General features: G+C 48.1%; 1 protein-coding gene across 2 annotated transcripts in view; it reads left to right on the forward strand.

Annotated features, from left to right (window-relative positions):
* LOC140430716 (BTB/POZ domain-containing protein KCTD19-like) overlaps window positions 1–19,892 on the forward strand; it is a 200,582-nt gene that overhangs the window by 59,451 nt on the left and 121,239 nt on the right. For both annotated transcript variants that reach the window (XM_072518382.1, XM_072518383.1), the window contains 2 exons: window positions 13,389–13,558; window positions 18,006–18,118. In XM_072518382.1, the coding sequence (XP_072374483.1) occupies window positions 13,389–13,558; window positions 18,006–18,118 (283 nt within the window). The remainder of the gene's footprint in view (window positions 1–13,388; window positions 13,559–18,005; window positions 18,119–19,892) is intronic.

Consider the following 19,892-nt stretch of genomic DNA (forward strand, 5'->3'; position numbering starts at 1 on the left):
GCGAAGCTAAATAGTGCAGAGCTCGGTCTCAGTCTGGGCAGGGGCAGAGCGCAACTGAGCTTCATAAAAGTTCAGATTCCTGTTCTCATTGACCTCGCAGTCAGCGTCACAGTGAAGCAGTTGCGCGTTTAAAAATTGTTTTTGAGAAATAACACACACAATTGAAAATCAGGGTCATAATAAAGTAATATAAACAAACAAAGTTAGGACAATCAAAATAAAGCATGTAGGGGAGGTAAGTTAATAGTATATAAGCAATAATATTTTGATAAATAAGGTGCATAAGTGTAGTCAGGGCTGGAGAACCTACACCTGTAATGTGCTCCTCCTGTGCTGTGGTAAATCATGGAAACCGTTTTTTTAAAAAATGTTTTTATTGAAGGCATTTTACATAAGTACATGAAAATCTCAAGACCAAACATCAACATGAACAGAAAACAAAGGCCCCCACTAACCTGCCTTCCCAACTTATCCTGCCCCACTGACCCCTCAATTGACCTTGAAGAAATCAATGAACGGTTTCCACCTCCAGATGAACCCCTCCTCCAACCCTCGAAGGCGAACTTGACCTTTTCCAAGAGCAGGTCACTCACCCATACCCCCACCTTTGGCGGCTCCGAAACCTGCCAGCACAACAAGATCTCCCTCCGGACTATCAGGGAGGCAAAGGCCACATCGGCCTCTCCCCAGCTGAACTCGCAGATCTTCCTAAGTGACAAACATTGCCACCTCTGGACTCGGGGACACACAGAACACCCACCAGAACCCCCCCCAGGACATGTGGATGTTATTCGCTGGCCCCCTGTACACCGCCTATACCTATCCTCCACCCTTGAAAAAATACAGCTCATCCTCGCAACAGTCATGTGGGCCCTATGAGGCTTATAATCTATAATCTTTATTACTGTCACAAGTGGGCTTACATTAACACACCAATGAAGTTACTGTGAAAATCTCCTAGTCGCCACACTCCGGTGCCTGTTCAGGTACACTGAAGGAGAATTCAGAATGTCCAAATTGCCTAACGGCACGTCTTTCGGGACTTGTGGGAGGAAACCTGACCACCAGGAGGAAACCCACGCAGACACAGGGAGCATGTGCAGACTCAGCACAGACAGTGACCCAATCCGGGAATCGAACCTTGGACCCTAGCGTTATGAAGCAACAGTGCTAACCACTGTGGTACTGTGCTGCCACACACATCGAGGATACATTCACCCTTTGCAGGGCCGCTTTCCATATTCTGGCACGCACCTCCCTGCCCAAATCCTACCTTTTATGCTTGAACTCCACTACCGGAGTGCCCTTCCTCTCCATCAATTCACTGTAAATGTCTGACACTCTACTTCCCAGTCTCATCCTCTGACAACAGCTTGTCTTGCAACACCGGAGGTGGCAGCCCCAAGCACAGCATCTCTCTCCTCAATGACCCTCATCTGCAGGTATCTCTAACCATTCCCTTTGGCTAGATCATGGGTGGGATTCTCCGACCTCCCGCCGGGTCGGAGAATCGCCGGGAGCGGCGTGAATCCCGCCCCCGCCGACTGCTGAATTCTCCAGTGCCGGGGAATTGGTGGGGGCAGGAACCGCGCCGGTCAGCGACCGCTAGCAACGGCCCCCCCCAGCGATTCTCCGGCCCGCGATGGGCCGAGTGGCCACCCGTTTAAAGCCGGTCCCGCCGGCGTCAATTACAACGGGACCTGGCGGCGCGGGAGGGATCTGGCCCTGGGAGGTGCCCCCACAGTGGCCTAGCCCGCGATCGGGCCCACCGATCCGCAGGTGGGCCTGTGCTGTGGGTACACTATTCCTCCGCATCGGCTGCTGTTGACCTCCGCGATGGCCGATGTGGAGATGAACCCCCCCTGCGCATGCGCTGGGATGACGCCAGCACACGCTTGCGTACCCGCGCATGCGTTAACTCGCGCAAACCACTCCGCTGCTGGCCTAGCCCCTGAAGGTGCGGAGGGTTCTGCACCTTCGGGGTGGCCCGACGTCAGAGTGGTTCACGCCACTCCTTTGCGCTGGAGTTGCCCGCCCCGCAGAATCCCGCCCCATATCTTTTCTCTAACTCAAGTCCCTAAAGTACTGTATCCCGCCTTCCGTCACCCCCAGAACTTGCATTCGGCCCTGCCGGCACAAACCTGTGATTGTCACATATCAGCGCCCACAACGACATGCCCTCTAACCCAAAATGTTTTCTGTACTAGCTCCGCACCCGCAAAGCTGAAACTACTACTGGGCTCACAGAGTACCGGACCACAAAATGGAGGGGGTGCCAACAACAGTGCCTCAAACTCATTCCCCGACATGACGCAACCTCCATCCACCACCCAACAGATCTCTCTTCCACTGCCCATTTCCTCACCATTGCGATGTTCGCCGCCCAATGATAATTCATCAAACTTGACAAAGCAAACTTGCCCCCTTCTCCAAAAACACCTGTCTCACTTGCTGGGTCTCCCTCGCCCAGACAAACCTTGATTTAATCCAATTTTCTCTCCTAAGAAAGGACTTTGGGCAAAGATGGGGAGGTTCTGGAACATTAAGAACCACACCTGGGCAGCACCATTATTTTAACAGTCTGCGTGTGCCCACCACTGACAGCGGCAACACTCCCACCTCTTGTAATCCACCTTCATCCCCTCCACCAACTGTGCCAAATTCAATTTGTGTAGCTGCGCCCAACTTCACGCTATCTGGATTCCTTCATACCAAACCCGCCCCCAACACCCGGAACGGCAACTCCCCTCTAACGTTAATCGGGAACACCTTGCACTTTCCTATGTTCAATTTATACCTGAAAACCGGGCGTGGCTGGTTTAGCATAATGGGCTAAATAGATGGCTTGCAATGCAGAAAAGGCCTGCAGAGCAGGTTCAATTCCCGTACCGTCCTCCCCGAACAGGCGCCGGAATATGGCGACTGGAGGCTTTTCACAGTAACTTCATTGAAGCCTACTTGTGACAATAAGTGATCATTATTATTATTCCCTCGATCTCTGTGATCCTTTCAAAGCTGCCCACCGGGTCCGAGATATACAACAAAAGATCGTTCACATACAGTGAGACTTTGTGCTTTGCCGCCCCCACACCGCCCGATCCCTTCCCAACCCCTTGATATCTTAAGCCATTGGCTTCATTGCCAAATGTGAGGAGCGGGCACCCCTGCCTAGTCCCCCGATGCAGCCCAAAGTACTTCAGACTTGTCCTGTTCATCCGGACACTCGCCATCGGCGCCCTGTACAGCAGGCAAACCCAATCCATAAAACCCTGGCCAAACCCAAACCATCCCAACACCTCCAACAAATACACCCTGTCCACCCGATCAAAAGCCTTTTCGAAATGAAAATCGCTTATTGTCACAATTAGGCTTCAAATGAAGTTACTGTGAAAAGCCCCGAGTCGCCACACTCCGGCGCCTGTTCGGGGAGACTGGTAGGGAATTGAACCCACGTTGCTGGCCTTGGTCTGCTTTACAAGCCAGCTATTTAGCCCACTGTGCTAAACCAGCCCTGCATACATTGCCACTACCATTTCCACCTGCCTTTGAGGACATCACAATAACATTTAGCAGTCTAAGCATATTCGCCAATAACTGCTGCCTCTTCACAAATCCTGTATGGTCCTCCCCTATCACCCCCTGCATCCAATCCTCTACCCGTGGTAACACCTTCGCATCAATATTAAGTCACGATATCGGATCCGTGTCTTTTTTCAAAAACAGCGAAATGGATGCCTGCGATCGGGGAAGGGGGGGGGGGGGGGAGGGGGGGAGGGGGGAGGGGGGAGCTCCCGCTTACCCCTCATCTCATTGTACATTCTCACTAACAGGCCCCAACTCTGTATCAAACTTCTGGCGAAGCTCCACAGGGAACCTGTCCGGCCACGGAGCCTTCCCTGACTGCATCGCCCCAGCACCGTCCACCACTTCCCTTAGCCCGATCGAAACTTCAAGCCCTGCACCCTCTTCCCCCTCTGCCCTCGGGAACAACTCTTCCAGAAACTGCCTCATTCTCTTCTTTTCTTCCCCCCCCCCCCTTACAACTCATACAGCTATCTGTAGAAGGCCTCAAATACCCTATTTACCCCCTCTGGATCCTACACCACCTTGCTCTCTCATCCCTCACCCTACCAATCTCCCTCGCCACTGCCTGTTTCCTCAACTGGTGGGCCAGCATCCTGTTCACCTTTTCCTTGTACTCGTACACTGGCCCTCTGTAATTGCCCCACCGTCTTCCTCGTGGACATAAGCTGAACTCCGTCTGGACCCTTTGTCTTGCATTTGACTCTGGCGCCACCGAGTACTTCCGATTCACCCTCAAAATCCCATCTATTAGCTTTGCTGTGTCCTCCCATTCTACTCTCTCCCTATGCGCCCAGATTGAAATAGATTTTCCCCTAACTACCGCCTTACTTGCCTCCAACAGCGTTGAGGCCGTGACCTCCCCCATGTCATTCCGCTCCACATAACCTCGGATCGTGGTTCTCACCCTCCAGCACACCCCCTCATCAACCCCACATCCAACCTCTGCTGCAGCCATTGGGCCTCCCCCTGTGCCACATGTAAATCCACCCAGTGCGGCACGTGGTCAGAAACTACGATCGCCGAATACTCTGAGTCGGCCAACAGCGCCTTGTCCATCACAAAGAAATCGATCCGGAAGTACATGAACTCCTTTGTCCTGGGCCTCCCAATCTTCAACGAGTCCCCCATATGATCCATGAACCCCCTCAGTTCCCTAGCCACCGCTGAAACCTTCAATGACTTAGGACTCGACCATAGCAGATAAATCTGCTAGAGAAGAATGGCACGCATTCAAGAACGAAAGAAGAGTACAGGGCCAACATGTTCCAATCAAGAAAAATGGTGGAGCGACAAATAAACAGCACGTGGTTAGCACTGTTGCTTCACAGTGCCTGGTCCACGTCTGTGTGGACCAGTTCTTAACAGCGTCCGGCTGTGGCCTTGCTGGGGGCCTGGTGGATTTTGGGTACGTTCGCTGACGTGAATTTAAAACCAGCTTCTTTGTGCGCCGCATGTTTCTGGCGCGGATGCCTCGTGGGACTTGGGTGCACCTTGGGTGAGGCACGAAGACCTCAGGGAGGCCAGCGAGAGGCCTCTCCCGAAATTTGCTGCCTACACCATGCTTGAGCAAGAGTGCAACGCGGCTGGTGGATTGCACCCCATGTTGAGCAGTACTTGTGTCACCTGACCTGCAGCCCTGACTGGGCGTGATCCACATAATGATATTTAATGGCTCGTTTACCCTGTGTGAGCCGCATTTTCCCAGCGCCTGGGTGTCACCGGGGCACCGTTAGTACTGGTGCCCACAAGCCTACTCGAGTGATGGCCACTCGAGGGTCTTGGAGACCATTAGAACCTCCCGGGTGGTCTGGCATGGGGCAGGATAGTACCCTAGTGGGGTTCCAACCTGGCACTGCCAAGGGTCAGGCCTGAGGGGGGCCATGTCCATGAAAGGAGGTATGTGAAGGGGAGGAATGACTGAGCTTCATGGTTGAGGGGGGGCTTGAAAGACGGGGGCCCTCATAGTGGGGTGTGCTCATTTGGAGGGAGGGGGTGGCATTGTTTGTGGGTGGGGGTCCTTCAAGCTTGTTCAGAAATGTCGCCCTTTCAAATGTTGCTCCAATCTACGAGGGACGCGTCTCACTGGAAAATCCAGCTCCTTACTGCTTGTCATGTGAGAGTACCTTTAAGAAATGGGTGTGTATATAAATATCTGCAGTGAGAGTACCTTTAAGAAATGGGTGGTTATTACTGCAGTGATGTCAGAGAGGGGGTGGAGCTGGGCTGTCTGTCAGATTTTTAATTTTGTTTTAGGCTGTTAGCTGCAGGGTGTGTTTTAGTTTTGTTTTCAGTGTTGGAGCTGAAGCCAGACAGAGCAGGTGTACTGTTGATCTTTCTGCCATGAAAAGACTATCTCTTCATTTGGTGAATTCAGAATTATGAATGTTTTCAATAGTGAATGTAAACCTAATGTGCTTCTGTTAAAAGGTGATTATCCTGTCTTCTGGATGTTGTTTGGGAAGTTAGTAAGTATTACTTAGTGTTGTATTCTTTGGGGGTTAAATTTGAATTGATGTTTGCTAAGATGTTCACTGTACGTTTTAATAAGGTTAACTTGAGTTCATAAAATAAACATTGGGCGCAATTCTCCCATCGGGAGACTAAGTCCCGACGCAGGAGTGAAAACTGGAGTGTTTCACTCCAGTATCGGAGGCCGTTCCCAGCCCCCTATTCTCCCGCCCCGGGGGGCTAGGAGCGGCACCGCGTCATTTACGCATGCCGGGCCTTGGTGCCGCGTAAAAGCGGCGCCGCGTAAATGACGTGACCGGCGCCGTGTAAATGACGTCACCCGCGCATGCGCGGATTTGCTGGCACCAACCCGCACATGCGCGGTTGCCGTCCTCCCTGCGGCCGCCTCGCAAGAAGATGGCGGATCGATCTTGCGGGGCAGCGGAGGAAAGGAGGTCCTCCTTCAGAGGCCAGCCCGCCGACCGGTGATCACCGATCATGGGCAAGAACCCTTTTGAGCACACCGCCCCCCCCCCCCCCCCCGGTGCAGGAAGCCCCTCGCCGCCCCCCCCAGCGTTCCCGCGCTGTTCCCGGCGGCAGCAACCAGGTGTGGGTGGCGTCGGCGGGCAACTGTCGTGTTGGGCAGGCCGCTCGGCCCAATTGGGCCGGAGAATCGCCGCTCGCCCATTACCAACGGCAAGAGCCGATTCTCCCAGCGGCCAGCCGTGATTCGTGCCATGCCGGTTTGGGGGGGGGGGGGGGAGAGAATCGCGTGTGGGCGTCGGGACGGCGTGGCGGGACTCGTTCGGCGCCCGGGCGATTCTCCCACCCGGCGTGGGGGGGGGGGGGGGGAGAATTCCGCCCATTGTTTTGCTTTAAAAAATACCTTTCCATTTCTGCTGCACCACACCTGTAGAGTGGGCCGTGTGCTCCCCATACCACAATCTATTAAAAGTTGTGGGTCAGGTGAACTCCATGATACACTTTGGGGTTCTCTAAAACCTGGCCCATAACACTGCTGAAAAATCTTTGAAGATGGGAAACTCCCCAATGCCCAAAGAATGACTGGGTGCGATCGAACGCCACTTTGCTCCTGAAAGACAGTGAGCTGCGACAGTGCGCTGCACGTAACATGGCTGATAGAAGCCGGGAGACCTCTGGGCACGATCTCTTTTTGCCAAATCTGCATATTAAAGCATAACAGCTCGTCTCACTTTAATATGCAGTTTCACGAGGTACCTGAGGCATTGGGATGTATCCTCTTTGCCTGGGAGAATGCAGGCGAGTGCCATTCAGTACTGATCTCCACAAACAGAGATGATATTCACGGGGGTCTCCTGAAGGCTTGCAGGCCCCAGCTGCTGGCCCTCTGGGTAGAATGGCACCCTGGCACTGGTGCCAGCTTAGCACTGGCAGTGCCACCTGGGTGCTCGCCCAGATGGTGCTGGCAGGGGCACTGCACTGCCAGGGTACCAGGTTAGCACTGCCAAGCTGGCATTTTCCACCTGTCTGCGATCGGGTGCCCTTTGCGGGTGTTGGGGGCCCTCCCCCTCAGTTGGGGTTTGGTGAGGGGAGGGGTGTCCCATAGCGAGCGACAGGAAACACATGGCTAAAAGCGCTACTATGGGACTTTGTTCCTATTTGGTTAAATCGCACCCTAATTGTGGGTAAATCCAGGTCTGGATCTCGCCCAAAAAGCCAGTGGGGAAACACCCTGCCAAAATCACTCAAAATAGCATTTGTTTTGGGAGAATTAGGTCCAGCATCTGTCTTACCAGAGAGAAACTGCTGGAGTGAGCATGTGACTTTGCATGGCTTTCAGGCTTCTAAACAGTGTAGTATGCTGTTGACTGCATGCCTTTAGCTCTACAGATTACCACATGACAACTTTGAGATGTACCACAACGGAAAGCAATTCTACTCCTTTGATCATTGGATATGTGACTGCATGAAGCATTTAATACAGTGCAGTTGCTGTTGTCCTGCAACAGTCACACTACTTTCATTCTGTGGTAGTCTGTTGTGCCATGAGCATTTTTTTTTTGAACAATATTTTATTGAGGCATTAATATTATAAATTTTAACACAATGAACAATCACACACCAAGAACACAAAAACCAACCAACATGGCTCACATAAACATAAATAACACCGCAACAACAGCTCCCTACCTTGCCCAACTTCCCCTGTGCCATGTGCATTTGTGCCACCATAACAAACTGCAGAGTAGGTGATGAGAGCCATCCGTTGGTGACCTGGCTTATGACCCAGGTGTGCAAGCCATTGGGAAGCATGCCTACAAAGGAAGCAATGCTGCCACATGAAATGTGATGAATGAGACCACTGAGGTTCTAAGGTTCTGAAATGATTTTGCTGCTTGCACTGCTCTGCAGTAGCCCGGCAGAGCATTTATCAAGATTCTTCTGCATGCTCCACAACCTTGCCATCATGACTGCACACGCTCGCCTCCAGGGATTCGGCACCTAATTGAGGGGAAGTGAGCGTGTAGGCAACAACATAGCCCTATTCCGACTGGGTTGTTCATGAGTGACTCATCCAACTAATGCCAGTAAATGCAACTCCAATTTACCATTTATCAAGAGTCCCAAATCACACGTTACTTTCCCTCTGTTACAGTGTCATTAGCCACATTATGAACATAAAAGCCAACTCAAAATAAGTATTCCAAACTGAATCAGTCCAGAGACGGCAAGTGATCACCCGAGTGCAATCCTTATTGATGCTCTTCTGTCTGCCTTTGTTGCCCTCGTGTTTTCAGCAGGGTTATGCGAGGGCATAACTTTAGCGGGGGAGATGGACTTGAACAAAGATCTTGAGCAGGTCTGGCCATGGGTGGCAGCAGTCTGGGATGGCTGGTTGGGAAGCAACAGCAAAGGCACAGGCAAAATTGCAGTGATGGAAGGACATTTGCCACCATTCTGAGAGAGGCAAAGACATACCTTGCCCAGTCAACTTTGCAAAGTTCTCTTCAATAACATCTGGGCATTTTTGCCAAAATTGACTAGTTCCCAATCGACAGCCTGACACAGTTAAACACACCGTGGGAGGCATGTTAGCACAGTGGTTAGCACTGTTGCTTCACAGCGCCAGGGTCCCAGGTTCGATTCCCCGCTTTGGTCACTGTCTGTGCGGAGTCTGCATCTTCTCCACGTGTCTGCGTGGGTTTCCCCCGGCTGCTCCAGTTTCCTCCCACAAGTTCCGAAAGACATGCTGTTAGGTGAATTGGACATTCTGAATTCTCCCTCTGTGTACACGAATAGGCGCTGGATTGTGGTGACTCGGGGCTTTTCACAGTAACTTCATTGCAGTGTTAATTAATGTAAGCCTACTTGTGACAATAATTAAGATTATTATAACTTTCAACTAATGTTCCAGACTCCTTCATCACAATCCCTGGTTTTGTCCTATCCCACCAGCAGGACAAACCCACCTGAAGTAGCAGCACAATCTTGTATTGTCTGGAAAGAGTGGCTATTGGGAGTCCTCCGCATTGACTTTTACCCCATGTCTCATGGCATAAAGTCAAACATGAGCAAAGACTTTGTGCTGACTGCCCTCCTTCAAGTGATGAATCAGTACTCCTGCATTTTGAAAACCCCTTCGAAGAAGCACTGAGGTACCAAGAGAACAGAATGTACTCTGGGTGGTTGACTTCACAACCATCACCCAAATTTGCTGGGAAGTGCTGATACTGACTGGGCTGGCTGAACTCTGAACATACCTGCCAGACAAAGCCTGTGGCATGTGGTGAGAGAACCAATAAGAGGGAAAACTTAATTGCCCTTGTCCCTACCAATCTACCTGTTCCAGATGCATCTGTCCATGAGAGTATTGGTAAGAGTGACCACTGTTCAAATCTTGAAGAGAAGTTACATCTTCATGTTGAGAACAACCTGAAACGTGTTCACTTATTTTCATTGTTGCCATACTAGATGGAATAAATTCAGAATAGATGTAGTAGTTCAGAACTGGGTATTGCAGGGCATTATCACTCGCAGAATTGTATTCTATCACAATCTGTATCCTCATGGTCTGGCGTGTCCCTCACCCTACCATCACCATCAAGCTAGATGACCAACTATGGTTAATTCAGCGGTCTAGAAGGGAAGGCCAGGAACAGCACCAGGCACATCTAAAAATGAGCTTTCAACCAAGTTAAAGTCTACTCACTTTCAGTCTGGCGGGTATGTTCATAAAGTCCTTCAGGACTTGTCCAGCTCAGCCAATAATGGTGCTACCTATTGGCAGCAGTGTGATGGAACATGTCATTGGCAGCGATGTCAGGCAGCAGTTACTCAACAATAGTCTCATTGCGCAGTTTGGATTCAGCCAGGGCTACCTGGCTTCAGATTTCATTACAGAATTGGTCAAAACTTGGACAAAAGAACTGAATTCCAGAGGTGAGAGTGACATTAAGACCGCATTTGACTGAGTGTGACATCAAGACGCCCGAGCATCATTGAAGTTGGTGGGGTTGGGAGGAGTGGAACCGTGCACTGGTCAGAATAATTGTTAACACAAAGATAATGACTGATTGTTAGAGGCCAATCATCCCAATCCCAGGACAATAAAACAAGAGTTTCTCTGGCTATTTTCCAAGGCTCAACCATCATTAGCTGTTTTGTTAATGATCTTCCCTCCAACATAAAATCAGAAATTGGTATATTTGCTACAATGTTCTGTACTATTCGCAACAATTGAGTACCGAAGAGGTCTGCACATATGCAGGAAGATCTGGACAACATTCAGGCTGGGGCTGATAAGTGGTAAATAATATTTGCACTGCGGAAATGTAGAGCAATAATCATCTCCAATAAGAGCAAATCTAACCATCTGTCTTTGATATTTGACATTACCGATCGCCCAACGACAATATTTAGATAGGTTATTATTGACCAGAAACTGAATTGGAACAGCCACATGAATAATGTGGCTACAAGAGCACATCCGAGGCTGGGAATTCTGCAGCAGGTAAGAATTATAGAATTTACAATACAGAAGGAGGCCATTCGGCCCATCAGGTCCGCACTGGCCCTTGGAAAGAACACCCTACTTAAGCCCGTGCCTCCACCCTATCCCCATAACCTAGTAACCCCACCTAACCTTTTGGATACTAAGGGCAATTTAGCATGGCCAATCCACCTAATTTGCACATCTTTGGACTGTGGGAGGAAACCCACGCCAACTCACCACCTGACTCCCCAGAGCTTGTGCACCATCTATAAGGTGCAAATCAGGAGTGTGATGGAATACACTTCACTTGTCTGAACGAGTGTAGCTTCAATAACATTGAAGAAGCTCAATGCCATCCAGGACAACATCACCCACTAACTCACCACCCCATCAACCACCTTAAACATTCTCTCTCTTGACACATGGGCAGCAGTCTAAAAGATGTACCTCAGCAATTTTCCAAGGTTCCTTCAACTGCATTTTCCAAACTTGGTGACCTCTACTACTTAGAAGAACTAAGGTAGCAGGCATATGGGAACAGCATTGCCTAAATTTCCCTCAATCACACGCCACTCTGACTCGGAAGTATTTTGCTGCTGTTTCGCTATCATTGGGTTAAAATCTTGGAACTTCCTCCTAACAACACTGTGGGAGTTGCTGGACCATTGGAACTGGAGCAGTTCAGAAGGTGGCTCACCACAACCATCTCAAGGATAGTTAGGGGTGGACAATAACTGTAGGCCTAGCTAGCAATGTATGTATTAAAAAAAGGGCTGGAGAAACATTCTAAGAATAGACTAAATAGACATTTCTATCGATTGAATTCACTCATGCCGAACTTTATTTGATGGGCGCAAATAGGATAGATTCTTAACATATAGATCACATACCTATTATATATTGAAATGAATGGAATTAAAATCTGGTAATTTCTATCAAGAACATGTCAGATTACCATCTGGGAGGTGAAGATGAAAAATGTTCCCCAAATATTTGGGTTTATACATGTTTTCACGTTGCTCCAATATACAGACAGATTGAGAAAAAGGGTATGAAATTACTCTTGCGATCCATTATGAAGATCCTTTACATTTATCACTGGTGGAATGTTCGAATAGCAATTTAGTCGCACATGAATTGGGCATGATCTTGGTGCGGTGTCTGCAGCACACACCTAATGAGGTTGGTGGCAATACCACAATAGATTATTTTGATGGACTCATTCATTAACAGTTGCTGCTCCAGAGCCAGTCGCAGCAGAGCAACCAGTTTGAATGCTGGCCAAGGTGCTTGGGAGAGTACAGAGCAGATAGAGGGCAATCGGGAGAGGGGGTGCACAGGATCAGAATCGGGAGAAGTACTCGGTTACAATACATCTGAAGTAACTATTCTCTACTCGGGGGTCAAATAAAAAAATACAACTGGAAATATATATTTTAATAGTGACATTCATGCTTGAATCTGAAAGAGGAAGAAATGGCCTAGAAAATAACAGACTAAAATGGGTATGCAAGGGTCCAATGGGCCACACCACAGGAACATGCTCAATCTGTACCCAAAAATTATTTTGATTTATGGAAAATGAACGGAGTAATGCCGTTGTGAAATTTGCGAATGTCGCATCTTGCACATTGCATGCCATGGTCAGTTTCGTCAGGCACTTAGCAGCCAAACCAGCCCTTAAGCAGTCCTTAAAAAGACTGCTGGAGGCTACCACCAGATAGGGAAATATTAATATTTTACTTAATGTGGAGATTAGAGGACTGGCTCCAGCTGAGCCCTTCAGCAGCTGCAGCCACCTATAATGCTTGGTGTAGTAGTGAACCTGCATCACATTTCAATTTAAGTGCAATCAAATTTCTGGGCTAATGTTTATAACTTCCACAAATGACTAATGTGAACAAGATTACATTATCAGAAGTGGATGTTTCAAGACTTCATATACCTCTGTAATTCTGTTAGCAATTAGGGCTGGTTTAGCCCAGGGCTAAATAGCTGGCTTTTAAAGCAGACCAAGGCAGGCCAGCAGCACAGTTCAATTCCCGTACCAGCCTCCGGAACAGGTGCTGGAATGTGGCGACAGAGGCTTTTCACAGCAACTTCATTTGAAGCCTACTTGTGACAATAGCGATTTTAATTTCATTCATTTTCATTTCATTTCAATTATAAATTTCCAGTATCTTCCTATTTTTCCAAACAAACTTTTCGCGTTAATGTGGTTGATGCAAAATCAAAATGATTGATGATTCATTCAGTCTCAATTATAATTGGAGTGTTATGATTATAAATTAGATATTTAAACTGTTGTCTTTCTTATTTGCTTTTACTTATGTTTGTTGACGTAACTGGAAGAGGTTGACATAAATATTTATCTCTTCAGAAGCTGGTTAGGGACATGCCGCCTACCATTGACTGAAGATATCTCTCAGATGTGTGCAGTTTGTGTATTTCTGGATGAACATGACAGTCTGTACCAGCCTGTTAAAGATGCCATGCGACTCTACCTACAAAAAAGAAAAAGGGAGACAATTGAATCAAGCTTTAACATAAGTAAGTTGGTTTAAAATGCAATACAATTTTCATACTGGAAGATATGTCCCATGGCAGGTTACTCTACACTTCACGCATGAGAATTAAGAGAAATCAAGTGCCAGTACTCAAAAGCTCATCGTAAATAATAATGACTACTAAGTTTTGTAGGGATAATAATTAACAATACAATACATCCAATACGGCCATTTATTGCAAATACATTTCAAGGAATCATACTTGCAATCATCTCGTGCGGATTCACCTAATAAGCATACCCTTCAGCAGCTGACCAAAATGCTTAACTTAAATCTTAAATATTGAATAAATCTGGATCCAACCAGTTAATGACTCAAAAAAGATAAATCGCAGTGAGGAAGAAGAATTCTAGGTGGGGATAAGTCAATCATTGTTTTTTTGAAAAATATATTATTGGAGGTGTTTTCAAATATATACAGAACAGAAACCAGCAAACAGCAATGGTAAACCATACACAATTAACCCTATTCCCCCGTAACACCCTCTCCACCCCTCTTTTTACCCAAGCCCCCCAAAACACCAAGACCCCCCTCCCTGCTGATATGTTATACAAAATTAATCCTATTCCCCCGTAACACCCTCTCCACCCCTCTTTTTACCCAAGCCCCCCAAAAACACCAAGATCCCCCTCCCTGCTGATATGTTAATGTCCCTTAAAGAAGTCAATGAACAGCCTCCACCTTGTGGAGAACATCTTCTCCACCCTTCTTATGGCGATCTTAATTTTTTTCTAGGTGGGGGAACTCTGCCAAGTCGTTCACCCATGCCCTTCTTTTGGCGGTTCCAAGTCCTGCCACCACAGCACGATCCACCTCTGGGCTATCAGAGAGGCAAAGACTACCACACCAGCCTCTCTCCCCACCTGCACTGCTGGATCCTCCGCCATCCCAAATATCACCACCCATGGGCTCGGTGCCTCCACTCCCAAAATCTTTGAAGTTACAAACCCTTTCCAGAACCCTTCCAACCTCGACATGCCCAAAACATAGGACATGGTTTGCCGGACTCCCTGCACACCGCCCACACTTATCTTCCACCTCTGGAACAAAACGGCTCATCCTAGACGCCGTCATATGAGCCCTATGCTTCCTCGATCCATCCTCGCACCGACCTCTTCTCCGCCTCTCACTTCCATACCATAGCTTTGTTTGCTGCCCAATAATTCTGCAGATTTGGTAGCATCAATCCCCCCCCCCCCCCTCCCTGCCCACCTATCCCTTTCCAGAAACACCCTTGTGGTCTTGGGAACCTTGCCAGCCCTCACGAACCTCAGTATCATCTTATTCACCCTACTACAAAAGACTTGGTCATGAAAATTGGGAGATTCTGAAACATGAACAAAAACTTTTGCAACGCCATCATCTTTACCATCTGGATCCTTCCAGCCAACGACAAAGGCAACACAGCCCACTTCCTAAAGTCCTCCTTCATTCTCTCCACCAGCATTGCCAGATACAACTTGGTGCAGCTGCGCCATGTGTATCCCCAGGTAACAAAAGCTCGCCCCATCCAACTAAAAGGGCAACCTCCTTAAACTCCCCTGTTTCTGGGTGTTAATCAGGAATACCTCACTTTTCCCCATATTGAATTTATACCCCAACAAAAGACTGAACTCCCCCCAAGATCCCCATAATCCTGTCGAAACTCTCAACCGGATTCGTAATACATAATAGGTCATCAGCGTATAAAAAGATCTGGTTCTCCCCGCCACCCCCTTGGAGCCCAAAGTGCCATTGCCAAAGGTTCAATCGCTAGGGAAAAGAGCAAAGAGGAGAGTGGGCACCCCTGCCTCATCCCTTGGTGCAACCCAAAATACTTTGGCCCGTGCACTCACTTAAGGAGCCCTATACAACAACCTCACCCAGTCGACAAACCCCTGCCCAGACCAGGTACGGCCACTCCACATAGTCAAACACCTTCTCCATAGACACAATTACCTTCACCTCCTGCCCGTCGAGAGCATTGTTATCACATTCGATAGCCTCCGAACATCCTTGCACCCTCGCCTCATCCACTCTTGGGAACTCCAGCCCATCCAGAAACCATCTCATGCCCTCATGCCCCACCAGGGGCTCCAAACTGCACAATCTCCAATTTAAAAATCTCCTGTGGACATGCGAGAAATGAACAAAAATTCCTTCGCCGTTGGCCTCTCAAACCGCCATGGTTCCACCACCTCCGTTTTCTCAATAAATCCCAACAACTCCTTAGCCATTGCTGGCAACTTCATAGATCTGGGGAGCGACCAGTCCAGGCTAGGATCCAGCACCGTATTAAAATCCCCCCCGCCCTCATGATCAACCGGTGTGTGTCTAGGCCCGGGATCTTTGCCAGGACTCACCTCAGAAATTCCATCCTAATTTGGGGCATAAATGTTCAAGAGCACCACAGGCGTCCCCTCCATCCTCCCGCTCAACATCACAAATCTACCCTGAGGGTCCGCCCCTATGCTTCCCACCTCAAAGGACATCCTCCTATTAACCAGCACTGCCAGCTCCCTCGTCTTCATATCCAGCCCCAAATGAAACACCTGACCCACCCATCCCTTCCTCCGCTTTGTCTGATCAACCACCTTCAAATGAGTCTTGCAAAAACACAACATCCACCTTCAAACTGCTCAAATGCGTGAACACACGCGGCCTCTTAACTGGCCCATTAATTCCTGAACACCATGAAATCAGCCGGGGGGGGGGGCTCTCTCCTCCTCCTCCTCCCCCTGCCCCTTCTCTTCCTCCTCCCCCTGCCCCCCACCCCCCCCATCTCCATAGTCCAAAGTTCTTACAAGTCCCCAAGTCCATGGTCTCGGAAACACCTTCTCGCCTCTTTCACGCTAAAATTGCCCCTTAATTCGAAAACAAAATTGGGTACTTAAATTTAGGGAAAAAAACAAGGTTGGATTGCATTGACAGGTATCAAGGTAGTGTAATTCGTCCCCTAGCATTGTGGCTCGTATTTCGTTTTCCTCTGTTGTTTTTCTTTAAAGTGATAGGTATGATAGAACTACAAGACGGAGAGTTGGTATAAGAGGGGCATTTTCAGGATGGCAGCCTGGAACTAGTGGAGTGCCAGAGGGATCGGTGCTGGGCCACAATTATTTACAATATATATTAATGACTTGGACGAGGGAAGTGAATGTACTATTGCCAAGGTTGCGGATGGCACAAAAATAGGTGGGAAGTGCAAGTGGTAAGGATGGCAGTCTACAGAGGGATACAGACAGATAACTGGGCAAAAACTTGGCAAATAGAATATAATGTAGGAAAGGATGAAGTTAGAACTTGGGTATGGAGTATAAAGGAGCTGAATCTGATTTAAATGGCAAAAGATTGCAGAAAGCTGCAGCACAGAGGTATTTGGGAGACCGAATGCATAAATCACAAAAAGCTACCATGCAAGTTCAGCATGCAAGGGAAGGCAAATAGAATTTTGCCGGTTATTTCAAAGGCAATAGAGTATAAAAATAGGAACATTTTGCTAAAGAGATACAAAGCACTAATTCGATCACACCTGGAATACCACGAACATGGTATCGGTGCTGTTTTGGCACAGTGGGTTAAACAGCTGGCTTGTAATGCCGAACAAGGCCAGCAGCGTGGGTTCAATTCCCGTACCGGCCTCCCTGAACAGGTGCCGGAATGTGGCGACTAGGGCCTCCAGCAATGGCCGCAGATAGGGGATACACGGCACTCCGTACACTCACATACACTCCGAGAATGCCACTATTCGGGGCCCGGAGAATCGGGGAACCGGCACCGGTCCCGATTCCATGCAGGGAAATGGATTCCCTGCCCCGGCGCAGCTGCCATTTTGGCGGCGGGGTGCGGAGAATCCAGCCCAGTTTATCTGATAAAGAATATTTTTTTTTAAATGCCTTCTAATTTCTCTGCATTTCGAAAGAAAGAGAACTCTAACATCAATCAATGTCAGTTTGTGCCTCTTTTTTTGTAGCTTTCAAAAACTTTGGATCAATTAACACCTAAAATATGTTCTATCATACCAATCTCGTTACATTTCCAGCCATGCTTTTTATGAAACTTAGGCCCATGTGTCTCTTTATTGGTTTCAACCTGGTTTTTCGACCTTTGTGCCTTTTGCTAAACACTCCATAGCCCTAAAGTATTTCTTAAAAAAAACAGTGGATTGTGTAGCTGCTAACAGATTATGTTAACAGATTATGCCATATTTGCTAGTCAGATTCGGTCAGTTTCTGTACATCTGCATATAGCCAGCAGCATTCTGCATTTCATTTAAACACGTTGTTGGGTTGGATAGCCTCTCCAGTCTCGATCACAAATTTCAATTAAAATATTACTATATCTTACAATGTAACTGATAGTGAAGCAAGCTAGTGTTGCTGCGTTTATGTACTCATCAAATAAATACAACTTCCTAACTACAGTGAGCCATAACCTTTAAATTGTACTTTAAGGTTCTTTTGATGACAGTTGGACAGCTGATGTAGACAGTCATACTCTTCATCAAATTGTGAAAGTTTATGTGGGAAACTATTGGTATGCCACTTATCTGAATACCTTCTTAAAGGTAAGTTTGTCAATTTTTCTATTATCTGTCGGGCATACATCCTAACAGTGTGTCATTGTATTCTCAAATAATAAATATTTATGTAACAAACATTGATGCTTTCGGGAATAATAATCAGTTTATCAGGAGCATTATTACCATGAAAATAGCTGAAACAGAACAAAGGTGTACTGTATTTAGACATCCAAGCTGTTCATTGTTTTCATGATTAGTAATTTCAAAGTTGATTTAATCATTTTGATATATTAACTTTGAAATTCTGAGAATCAAAGTAGCATGATTCTGTGCTTCTGTTAGATGGGGCTATATTTAGGGGTGGAACTCAGATATGCCAGGTTCTGCCTCATATAAGAAATAACAGACCAGAGGGATTAAAACACTCTCTCTTAAATTTTATGCCAGGGAAAGCATGGGCGGGATTTTCCCCTACCCGGCGGGGCGGGGGTTCCCGGCGCCGAGGAGTGGCGTGAACCACTCCGGTGTCGGGCCTCCTCCACTCGCTCCCAGATAGACCCTGTACCCACCATCCACTTCCTTATCATGGCTATGTTAGCCGCCCAGTAGTAGTTGATCAGACTCGGCAATGCCAGTCCCCCCCTTGATGCGGATCCTTTCAAGCATCGCCTTCTTCACCCGCGGGGATTTTCCCGCCCAGACAAAGCTCATGATGATTTTGTCAGTCCTTTTGAAGAAGGACCGTGGGATAAAGATCGGGAGGCACTGGAAGATGAACAGAAATCTAGGGAGGATTGTCATCTTTACAGTCTGCACCCTCCCCGCCGGTGACAGCGGGAGTGCATCCCATCTCCGAAACTCCCTCTTCCTTTGTTGCACCACCCTAGTCAAATTTAACTTCTGCAACCTGCCCCAGTCTCGTGCCACCTGTATCCCCAAGTACCGGAAACTTTCCTCCACCAGCCTAAATGGCAGCTCCTTTAGTCTATTCTCCTGGCACCTTGCCTGCACCACAAACATCTCACTCTTGGCCATATTTAATTTGTACCCTGAAAACCGGCCAAACTTCCTCAATGTTTCCAGGATATTTTCCATCCCGGCCAGTGGGTCAAACACGTACAGGAGCAGGTCGTCTGCATAGAGAGAGACCATATGTTCCACCACCCCCCCAGTCATTCCCTTCCACCCCTTTGCAGCTCTCAACGCCATCGCCAACGGCTCTATGGCCAGCGCGAACAGCAACGGGGAGAGTGGGCACCCCTGTCTGGTCCCGCGGTGTAGTCTGAAATAATCTGACATTATCCTGTTTCTAATAAAGATTATTATTGTAAAAACTAAGAATAAATGAAAATAAGAATCTTCATTATTAACTATTCCAAGTTAATTTTGTTACCTAATCATTAAATGGATTGTACTAGACAGTCAAAGGTTGCAATTCTTATTGAAGCTACTTATTACTTCAAGTGCTTTCAACATTTTTCAGAATAGCAGTAATTTGTGTCTATGTGGAAAGCCTTCAATAGATTCCTGGCCATAACTTAACTGCTCTGAGATGACTTCCGGTTGCGGCGATGCGGAACTAAGCCGCACGTTTCGGCAGCTCCCGCGACAACGGACTTTCGGGCTCTCCAGAGGAGCCCCAACGGAGCTTTTTTCGAATTAATCCCGTGTGGGAAGGTGCAGTGAGGTCCCCCCTCGCAATATATGGCAGAGATCAGCGGTGGAACGGCGAGGAAAGAGGCCCTGGAGCAGAGACCAAAACGAGGGGAAAAAGGCAAGATGGCGGAGAGCGGAGAGCGAGCAGCATGGGGGCCAGACC

Source organism: Scyliorhinus torazame, chromosome 10 (genome assembly GCF_047496885.1).
Source record: "Scyliorhinus torazame isolate Kashiwa2021f chromosome 10, sScyTor2.1, whole genome shotgun sequence".
NCBI classification, from domain to species: domain Eukaryota; kingdom Metazoa; phylum Chordata; class Chondrichthyes; order Carcharhiniformes; family Scyliorhinidae; genus Scyliorhinus; species Scyliorhinus torazame.